The sequence below is a fragment of the Blennius ocellaris genome (assembly GCF_963422515.1).
Source record: "Blennius ocellaris genome assembly, chromosome: 5".
Classification (NCBI taxonomy): Eukaryota; Metazoa; Chordata; class Actinopteri; order Blenniiformes; family Blenniidae; genus Blennius; species Blennius ocellaris.
Window position 1 is genome coordinate 10,925,848 of NC_137654.1, and position 11,122 is coordinate 10,936,969.

The 11,122-nt window shown below is 42.2% G+C and overlaps 2 protein-coding genes across 2 annotated transcripts in view; both read left to right on the forward strand.

Moving 5' to 3' along the window:
- Positions 1 to 613: 613 nt before the first annotated feature.
- LOC308130443 (taste receptor type 1 member 1-like) overlaps positions 614 to 11,122 on the forward strand; it is a gene marked incomplete at both ends in the record, with an annotated part of 47,650 nt that continues 37,141 nt past the window's right edge. Inside the window, 2 exons of the mRNA XM_080496844.1 lie at positions 614 to 759; positions 1,784 to 1,915. Coding sequence (XP_080352970.1) covers positions 614 to 759; positions 1,784 to 1,915 — 278 coding nt within the window. The remainder of the gene's footprint in view (positions 760 to 1,783; positions 1,916 to 11,122) is intronic.
- Positions 2,674 to 7,909, forward strand: LOC308130720 (taste receptor type 1 member 1-like; the record flags this gene model as incomplete). Its single annotated transcript, XM_080497156.1, has 5 exons — positions 2,674 to 2,715; positions 2,827 to 3,552; positions 4,448 to 4,654; positions 6,643 to 6,763; positions 6,981 to 7,909. The coding sequence occupies 5 exons, from the start codon at positions 2,674 to 2,676 to the stop codon at positions 7,907 to 7,909; spliced, it is 2,025 nt and encodes a 674-aa protein (XP_080353282.1).

Below are 11,122 nucleotides of genomic sequence, written 5' to 3' on the forward strand. Positions count from 1 at the left end.
ATAATAATAATAATAATAATAATAATAATAATAATAATAATAATAATAATAATAATGCATACATTATTCATTCACTCTGTAGTCAAAGGTGGTCAAGTATACAGTATATGTAGCCACAGCTGCCCTGGGGCAGACTTACGGAAGCAAGGCTGCCAAACTGCGCCATCGGCCCGTCCGACCACCACCACCACTCACTCTCACACTGCATTCACCGAGGCAATTTGATGTGAAAGGGAGCAATAAGTTGAAGACAAGCCAATGGTACCACTTATTTGATCTGACTTTATTGTACAGTGCATTAAAGGAGCCCAGTAAATCCGCCATGTATATTGTTATTGGATGCTCTCACTACCACAGAGCAAGGGCCATGTATATATGTTTTGCTCTTGCTGTCCTATTTGTCTATCTCTGTGGCTGGATACCAACGTAGGCTTCTTCAAGACATAAAACAAACTTGCCCATGAGTATTATTATTATTTTGTTGGAGCTGCCATCTTTTACAAATAAGTGAATTTGTAAAAACTTCTCTGACCATTTCTGTTGCAGAGGCCAACAAAACCCCATATCTCCCCACTCTTTTACACTGCATGAGAAATGCCACAATCAGTCCACCATGTTGAAGTTTGTGGGTAGTGTGTCCACGGAGCCTTCCCACTTTGCTTGTTCATGCTGTGCCCGACCAGGACACGTGGGCTACCTGGTCACCAGGTGCCTGTCGGCGAACACCAACCCTGGGACTGGCTCCAGAGATGTGTCCCTGTGACCCTCATTCGAGTAGGGTAAACAATACTTTTGTGTTCCATTGTGACCCATTGGCCTTGGGTGACCTGACCTGGAGAATGTATTCTGGACAGCATAGCTCTGAAGGTCACCAGACCATGCAAGTCCTTCTGCTATGACAAGACCACAGTCCAGGAAGGGCTCAGGCCATCGGGGATGTTTCAAATTGGTGAAGCCACTCCTCCACATTGAGAAGAGCCATTTGATTTGATCCATCTGATTAGCATGCTCCCTGGTTGCCTCACTTTTGAGGTTTATCAGGCTTTGGAGAGTCCTGGTCTGGGAGCATCTTGACAGTCCCCCCAGAAGAGTTGGAGAAAGTTGTGGGGCACAGGGATACCTGGGCGTCTTTGCTCTTTGTGCTGCTACCACAACCCCATATGGGCTAAGCAGGAAAGAATGGATGGATGGACGTCTGACTATTTGTATGTCGGTATGCAGTGATAGAAAATCAGCACTGAGACCTTTGCCATCCCCAATATATACTATCTTATTCAAAGCAGAGACAAATCTCCTCATATTGCACCCCAGAATACACAAGACCTGCCACAATGATGCATATTTTGTCTCTTATGCTTGTTTTTCCTCAGTAATTACGTACATGAAGCCACTTGAATACATTTTGGGGTAAAACATCTTCCAGGACAAAACCACAGATGGCTTTTACCTGAACAAAAAATAACATGCTTTTTGTTTGATTATCTTGCTAAAACAAGAACTTATCTTTGTTGAAAACTCAAGCCTACCACAAGGAGTCAGGACAGATGCAGTCAAATTCCCTGGACAAGTCTCTATCAAGCAAGTTCAGATCACATTTGCATAGAGATTTGTGGTTTGTCCACCAAACATTAAAGCTGGCAGTAGCTGGCAGCTGGCAGTAGCTGGCAGCTGGCAGTTGGGATCAGGTCAGCCGATGCTTTCAAACAAACAAACAAAACACACTTAAGGCAACAATGCAACAGATTTGGGGTTTTCTATGCCTGTTGGGAACTCTACTGCATAGTGTAGCCCAAAACATTGTTCCACCCTCAGAGTTTCAGCTGGATGGAGATTATTTGCTCGGTGGGCTTTTTGACATTCATCACACCGACTCTCCTCTTCATCTTGATAGACCAGAGGCCATCGATTGCACCAGGTGAGTCCCATGCCTTCATTTAAGCTTTTAACAAATTCACCAAAGTCCATCAGATCTGTTAATATTTAAATGTGGTTTATATCTAAAATACTATGACAGTATGCTTGGTGCTTAGCAAATTTTTTTTTTAAATGAATTTAGAGAGAATTTGATGAAAAACATTATCACAGGTGAATATGCCTTGATTTACATCAGACAAGAAAATACAACTATCAGAATCGACCACACCTCAACCATCATTGCACTTGAATTGACCGACATGAATCAATCTATAGTTCATCTCAACAAAGATGGGCTTACTTTGACACGGAACAGCCTCAGTGTACAAATATTTTTAGCAGTGGTAGGATGCAAAGGTATAAACAAATAGACAGATGAGTCATCTTTGTAAAGGTCATCACATTTCCGAGTGAAAGTTGTATTTTTACAGTGTTTTTAATTGTTGTTAAATTCTTAAATTTCAAAATGCACTGTTTCCCCCCATCCCTTTCTCTGTTCTCAGTCAGACTTTAATTCTGTCGAGTTATCAGAGGTTTCAGGTGATGAGATTTGCTGTGGAGGAAATCAACAACTCTACCAGCCTCCTGCCAAATATATCCATTGGCTATATCCTGTTTGACCAGTGTTCGGATAGATATAGCATTCCAAGCATACTCAACCTCCTGTCAGTGAATGGCTTGATTAAGCCTTTGGGGGACTCACACAAGAATTTGTCTAAAGTGATGGCTGTGATCGGTAGTTACACAAGTAGTAAGACGATGGTTGTCGCTCCACTTGTCATGATGGATCTCATTCCAATGGTAAATTTACCAACTCTTTTCTCTTGTTCATTAAAGTCATTTTTCGGCTTGTATCTTGATATTTGATAAAGTATTTCCAGTGTAAATGATCAATTCTGTTCCTTTCACCAGGTCAGCTATAGTGCAGCCAGCACTGTGTTTTCACAAAAGAAAACCTATCCATCTTTCTTACGAACAGCGTATACCAACAAAGATTTCATTGAAATTATTGTCAAGATTTTGAAGAACTTCAGGTGGCACTGGGTAGCTTTTCTCTACGATGATAATGATTTTGGCATTAATGGTCAAGAATTGTTCATAAGGAAAATTGAAGACACTGACATCTGCCTGGCATATACCAAAGGCCTTGATCATCAAACAGATTACCCACAAATATTCAAACAGATAGACGGTCTGAGGGTGCATGTCATAATTGTTTTTACTATTGAATGGATTGCAGAAGATCTTATTGAGTCAGCAATACAACACAATGTCACCAACAAGGTGTGGATGGCACTGGATACATGGTCCTTAAACAGAAATATTCTGAAGAAAAAAGGAATCAGGAATATTGGGACTGTGATCGGGTTTGCTGCAACTGCAAAGACAATACCTGGTTTCAGTGATTTTGTCCATTCTGCCAAAGCGGCTGCCCTTTGTGAAAATGCAGAACAGGAGAAGTTTTGCAATCAAGTTTTCAACTGCAGTGAGTTGAGTGCTGCAGATATCATTGATGCAGACCCAACTTTCTCTTTTCCTGTTTATGCTGCTGTGTACTCCATCGCCCACGCCTTACACAACACATTACAATGTGGAGCTGGCAGATGTAATGACAATATTACAGTGTACCCACACATGGTAAGCATGAAACTTTTTCACTTTGACAATTTGTGTTGGTTTATGTGAACTTTAAAAAATCATTCATACGACTGGAACAGATATAGTTCTAGAATCCTGAAGCTAATGACATTGTGGTTTCACTGGAATGGACCTACCCTTAGATCCAATCAATGATACAAGATTGAAGGGTTAATGTCAGCATCATAGGAGGTTTATACATTTGAGCAGGTGAAACATGGCCATGTTTTAAATTCTTGAAACCTAAAGACATTTCATCTTAGTTCAAACTGAAGTGAACTCGACTGATGCAGTAAATACAAAATGTGGGCTTTCCACTAGCTCAGGGGTCAGCAACTTTCAACACTCAAAGAGCCATTTGGACCCGTTTCCCAGAACTTGCTGGGAGTTGTGTCTGGGTGTGCTTTGCCTTGCCGTACTGTCCCGACCAGCCCTGTGCTGCCACACTCTGGAATGTTCAGCAGTGGGACCGAGGCTCAAGGAGCAGGAGCAGAGGGATGGCTCTGGAGCTGTGGGTTGCTGACCCTGCACTCACCAAATGTAAAATTCATGAACCAATCTGATCATGTCTAGGGTGATTGGAATCATTTTAAACACACCCGCTTTGTTTTGTGGCTGGTGGGTTCATGAAGCATTCTGCTTCCTTCAACACCCTATACAGTTCCTTTACAACCAGTGAAGTGACACATTAGAAGGCCCTGCATATCTTACCAATACAGAGTAATCATAAAGAAATTTTAAGTAAGGAATGATTGACAGCATTGCAGATCAGTTACTATGAAATGGCTATTCAAACAAAATAAAACTTTCTGTGACCTTGTCACCTGAGCAGAACGTTTAATGAAGAAGCCCTTGATGTTCACTCCAATGTAACTGTTATTTCCACTTTCCTCAGGTCCTAGCAGAGCTGAAAAAGTCCAACTTTACACTCTTAAATCAAACTATAGAGTTTGATGAGAATGGTGACCCCAACTATGGATCATACTTAATAGTTTATTGGAACCACAATGGTGATGTGCAGGAGGTTGGCTATAATCAATTTTACCCACCCTTCCAATTCGTCATCAACAGCAGTGAAATTCAATGGCACGGAAATGGAAAAGTAAGGTGTTTTTTTCTTCTTCTCCAATTTAAATTGCCAGACTTATTAATGACAGTATTTTATTTTGGTATCCCATGTGTGCTCAACTGTGTGTAAAGGTCCCTTCATGCTTTCTGCTTCCACGTGTGCGCAGAGTACGCGTGACGTCAAAATCGTGAAAATCTGCCCCTGTGCGCTTGGGTCCGCTCCAACCCCTCTGCAGATGATCATGCCCAGCACAAAATTTTGTGACTGCGCAACCAGTGCATGACAACTGCACATGCACCAGCGCTTACTAGGCCCTTGTGTTTGGAGATCTTCACCCCCTCCTAGTCTAAACAGTCGCAATTAAAAAGCAAATAAAGAGCTAGGTAGCTCAGAACCCCTGAAATTAAGCATAAACTACTTTAGTAAAAGTGGAGAATGCCGGGCAGCAGAAGTGGAAATATTTTTGGGATTCTTACATTATGTCGTGGAACGTGCACGGTCTGAAGATGTGCAATGTGGAAAGCATGGAGGAGCCTTAAGGGTGACTGACTAAAGCCACATTTGCGTTGTCATGCCCGCGGCAGACAACGCAATCCTCTTTATATATATATATATATATATATTTTTTTTTTTTTTTTTTTTTTTTTTTTTTAATCCCCACACAGTGGTGTTTCTAGATGTAAATACTTGGGGACAAGATTTAATTTCAGGTCTAGTGACACTACTGAATTCCAAAGTAAAGTGGGTGCATAACTTATAAACCACAACTTTTTAACAACCATATAGGCATTGATCCCATAAAAATGTTGAACCTTGGAGATAGCCGATCCCCCAAAGAAAATAAATAAAAAAATTATAATAATGACAGAGTTCAAACTATGTCATGATGTTTCTAAGATGGCAGCTCAGCCACTCAACCATGCATCACACAGTTTGCGACTACTTATCTGAATTTTCTCTGCTAAAGTAAGAGTTTCAAACTCATATTCCTAAATAATTGACCTAATTAGTCTTAACCGTTTGTTAGCTTCAGCTGCTGACAAGTGTCAAGGTCCGAGGACAACCCAGAAACAGACTCGAACAACAAATTGGCATTTGCAGGTTTTTATTGAACAGTCAGGGCAAACTAGTTTACATCTGGCGATCAGAGATCTGGCAATCAGAGTCCAAGTCCAGGCAGGGGTCGGTACACGGTTGAATCCAAAACACAAAGAACACAGGGAATGGGCTGGGGTCATGAAGAAAAAACAACAGTGACGATCGAGCACAAAGACATGGAGTGAGATTTAAATACATGAGAAGAGGGAAGTCACAGGTGAGACAAATCAAGCAGATTGCACAGCACACACACAGAGGAGGAGTACACAGGAAGAGCAAGTGACAGAGGCGTAGAGTGAACACAGAGTAGAGACGTCGACTTTACACACACGACACAGACAGACCCTGACAAGGTACTTGTGACGACTTGCTCCAGTTCTGTGAAGCAGTGCCTCAATCAGCGCCGGCCAATCAGCTCTGAGCATCTAAATGTTGATAGTGGGGCTTCGGGCTCAACCCCCACTGCGGATCAAAATCACGTGAACTGAATGAGTGGAGGCACAACCTGAGCATGCACACTTACACTTTACTGCAAGCAATACACACTGCATGGTGAGAGAGTGGCTCGCCCCACTCATGCACCATCGGTGTGGATCAGGAGAAAACACAGCCTGAAGCAGGAAGAGGAGCACTGTCCTCACACTGTAATTATGTGCTATATAAGAGCAGGTTTTACTCACAGACAGGAAAATATTGTAGACAATCTTAAAGTATTAATAGCATACTTTGCATGCAGTCCTTTTCTGATGACACCAGGTGGGGCTCAGCCTCTCCTGCCCCTAGTGACCAGTCACCTCTGTATATATGTATAACCTATATATAGGTTTTTGTTTCCACAAATGTCAGAGTGTAAAATCCTTTACCTCAACCTATACCTAAACCTAATCTGAAGTCCTTCTGTCCTGAATGATTGTGTCTAACAGGTTCCGACTTCAGTTTGCTCCCAGGAGTGTCCCGTAGGATACAAGAAAAAACCAGAAGGAGTCCACAAATGCTGCTTCAGTTGTGAAATCTGCCAAAATGGGACTTTTATCAACATAACAGGTGGAGTATTACACAACAAGATATCAATTAAAGATGTATTAAACCATGACTATGCTGAGAACTATTTTAGACTGTTGTTAGATTTCATTAAAGGCAGAGATGGTTTATCACTCAGGTAATTGACTCCACTCATACGAGCTTCAATAAAATCACTGCACATGTCACTTATTATAGTTCCACATCTTCACTGACAGTGTTTCTCTGTGTTGTGAAACAGAGGATCCCTACACTTGTGTCTCCTGCACTGAGGCTGAATGGTCCACAGAGGGAAGCACGTCATGCAACCAGCGGGTGGTGGAGTTCGTAGCGTTCACAGACACTGGAGCTGTAGTCATCATGGTTGCTGCCTGGGCCTTGGTGGGACTCAGTCTGGCTGTGTCTGTTCTCTTTGCTATCAACTACAATACACCTGTGGTCAGATCTGCTGGAGGACCCATGTGCTTCCTCATTTTAATCTGTCTCACGCTTTCTAGTGTCAGTGTGTACTTTTATTTTGGTCAGCCAACAGTCGCTTCCTGTATCTTGAGGTTTTTACCATTTGTGTTGTTCTACACTGTTTGTCTGGCTTGTTTTGTTGTGCGCTCTTTTCAGATTGTTTGTATTTTTAAGATAGCAGCCAAGTTGCCAAAGCTTTACAGCTGGTGGATGAAATATCACGGACAGTGGCTGGTCATCAGTGTGGCTTTTACCATTCAGGCACTCTTACTTCTTATTGGATACTCTATTGATCCTCCCAAACCCTTCAATGACACATTTTGGTACAGAGACAAAATAATTCTTGGTTGTGACATTAATTTGAAAGCAGCATCCAGTTCTGTGATTTTCCTTGTATCCCTGTGTGACCTTTGCTTCATTTTCTCCTACATGGGGAAGGACCTCCCAAAGAACTACAATGAGGCCAAATCAATCACCTTCTGCCTGCTCCTGCTCGTCCTCACATGGATCACTTTTGCCACAGTGTACCTACTTTACAATGGGGCGTACATCCAGACTCTGAATGCTTTGGCAGTCCTCTGCAGTCTCTACTCTTTCCTTCTGTGGTACTTCCTCCCAAAGTGTTTAATTATCATCTTCCAACCCCAGAGAAACACACAGCAATTCTTCCAAGGTCTCATTCAGAATTATACCAAAACAATCAGCCAGTAGCTGCCAGCAGTAAATATGTCAGTATCTTACATACATACATCAGTAATCCTTCTAGCACTTTTAGTAAAAACATAATATGGCATTTCCAGCAAATGTATCAAAGGTTTATAGTGTGACATTTCCCTATTTTCTTCCGGCTCTCAGCGAAGGCGGACGCTTTTCTCTTCTCTCCTCTCCCTCTTTCCCTCCTCGCTTGCTGCTCCCGTCCTGTACTGTCTTGTGTCTGATCTATCCAGAGACTCTCTTCAGACCCGCATCCGAATTTAACCGGAACCATGGAATTGATCAGCTGGTCTCTCAATGCAATCGACCAAATTTTTACGACACGACGACCGGGCAAAGGAGAGCCCGCATGTCCCGATGGGACGTTTGCAGCCGGATACATGTTGGATTCCTGGGGTTCCTGGAGGCAACTGTGTTTGGCCATTCTTTCCATCGAGGATGTGGAGGACCTCTACATATTGGGATTCATGATAGCAGGTATGCTGCTGATTGGAGCTGGCAGCTTTCTGATCTATCGCAAAGTTGAGAAGACGCGGGCAGCTGCATTGGGAAGGCTGCCTATCGTCACTGAAGGACTGTGCCGAGCTTTGAACACTCAGACTCATGCGATAAACGAACTCAAGAGCGCGCAGGTCACGATTCTTGAACGTTTACGTGAAATTGGATCGATCTTGGAGGATATTCGAACTCGGTTGGGAAGCTAAAATTCTTGCCACAATTGGAGCAGCAGTGGAGACCAGAGACACTCAAGGTTGACGGATAAAGCTGACGCACCTGAACGAAAACAAAGATAATCAACATTTGGCTCCCAGACACACAGCTGCCAAGGCTGTGTTTTGTCTTCATATCTCCGGGATGCGCGTGTGAATCAAGGCTCTGCCCCCACCCCCGCCCCCCCTGGCCTTCCTACCCTCCTCCCCCTCCCTCCCCAGACATTTCTGCCCACTGGAATTTTACCAGCAACTTTCAACGTCTTCGCTGTGCACCTCACCCAAATCCCCAGCAGAGGCCGCTGAAAGAGGGCGGCTGCGCAAACACCCTCTCCTAGTGGCGGACTGCAAAACTACCCTTCACGTATACCAAGTGCTGTCTCGAGAAACGTGTTGTAACCTGTCTGTGTTGATGCTAAACGTGCCTGAGGTGTTTTTTTTTTTCCCAATTACAGACTGTGCTCCTCAGAGCATTGTCTTTAATCTGCCTTTTTTTCCCTCCTCTCCTCACCTCATGTTGTCCTTCTTTCCCCAAAACTTCTATGCAATTTCGTTGTACCTGTACCTGTACCTGTACAATGACAAATAAATCTGATTCTGATTCTGATTCTGACTCTGATTCTGATATAGCAAAAACATAGCCATAAAACTGATCTAAAACTGACCTTAAGTGACCTGGTCTGACCAAGACTATTCTTGGGACACTTGTTCCCTCTCAAACAGAGATGTGGGCCATAAATAGGACTGATACTGAAGAAAAAGTATTTTGATAACATGACCAATTATCAATTCTAATCACTCTAAAGTACAGTCAAATAAATATTTATTTATGTTCTTCTTTCATTTCATTTTCATCTCATAAAGTAAGAAATAAAATACATTGATGTCAACATATTTGATTTGTTATGACATGTGGAAAAGAAACAACACATGCAACATACAGTATGTTCCCAAAACAGTCTGTGTGTGATAAACTGAAAAAAAATTGAGGTAACTTGGAGTTCACTTCACTATTTCAGCCATATTTTCTGTGCTTGTTGCTCTACTGCTTTCATCAGTTTCAAGTCATTTTAAAATAGTGGTAAATATATTGGTTGTTTTGTCTTCGAATGTTTAACTTCAGTTGTGTCCCATATCTGTTGTAGATAGCGGCAATAGTGTTTAATCAAAAATATTTCGATACACTATATTATGATTGTTGTATAAATTCTGGAAAATTTGAATTTGCTTCCCAATCGATAAAAGAATTTATGTCATCTTTTTGAGTATCCTGTTTCTGTCATAAGAATTTGTTTTGCAAATGATTCAGTCTGTTTTAATTTCCTGTCAATTTGAATAATAATCCAATCATTTATGGATTCATGTTGATATTTTAGTTTGATCACCTGAAGCGAAGTGCACTAAGGTGCGCTCCGGCGGCACAATGCCAGTCGGTGCTGGTCCTCAACTTCCACGTTGCAGGCGAGAGAGCTGACGCAATGCAAGGATGGACACCGGGGTGTCCCGGCGCACCGTGTGTGGAAGTTATCCGAGTGTGATCATCGCATTGCAGCACGTCGCGTCTTGAGCCACTGTCCAACGCACTGCAACTCCATGTCTGCACACACTGGCAGGTTCCGGAACTCTGGTGTTGGGGAAACGGAGCTCCATTCACTTTTTTTAAAGTCTTCTGCTACTTTCTGCTGTAAGCTGATGAGAATAAGGCTCATGGACATGACAACGATTATGAGTGTATCAGCAAAACTTTCTTCACTTTTAGGGGGTTCCTTTACACGGCACCAGTGTGCGGATCCACTGTATCAGCAAAGTTTATTTACCAGCTCTCAAGGTGCAGAGTTTCTTTCATGGCCACTAATCGCTTCTACAGAGATTGATGGAGGCTACAGCGCCTGTTACTGCACATGTGCATCTCTCCCCCTCCCTTTCCCTTCCATTCCTTGTAAACAAACATGGTGACCCATAGTGGTATTAGTCACGGTCCGTATTCTAGTTTTATCATCCATGTCAGTAGTTTGTAGTTGAGACTCACCCCTGGTGGCATTTGATGCCTCATCAGTCCATACGGATGTCGGGTACTCTCCATTTTCTTCCTGTTTATAGCATATTGTTCTCTGCACACGTCTGTGTGGTTTCATTACAAAATCAAGCAAAAGTGCCCTCACATGGCCTGGCATACTAACTACATCGTTCTCCCTGTGTCCGCTGCTGCAGTGTAAACACACTCCCTTTTTTTAACGGATTAGGTGTTGTCACATCAAATGCTGTCGTGTGAACATGATTATAAGTTTGAAAGGATTTTCAAGGTTACTGTCAACAAAAATACCCAGACATTTAAATCACTCAGAAGAGAATGGAAATTAATGTTTGATTCAATGAAATGTCAAATACAAAGAGTGGCAAAATCTCACTTTTAATAATAATACTAATACTAATACTAATACTACTACTACTAATAATAATAATATTAATAATAATAATAATAATGCATACATTATTCAAT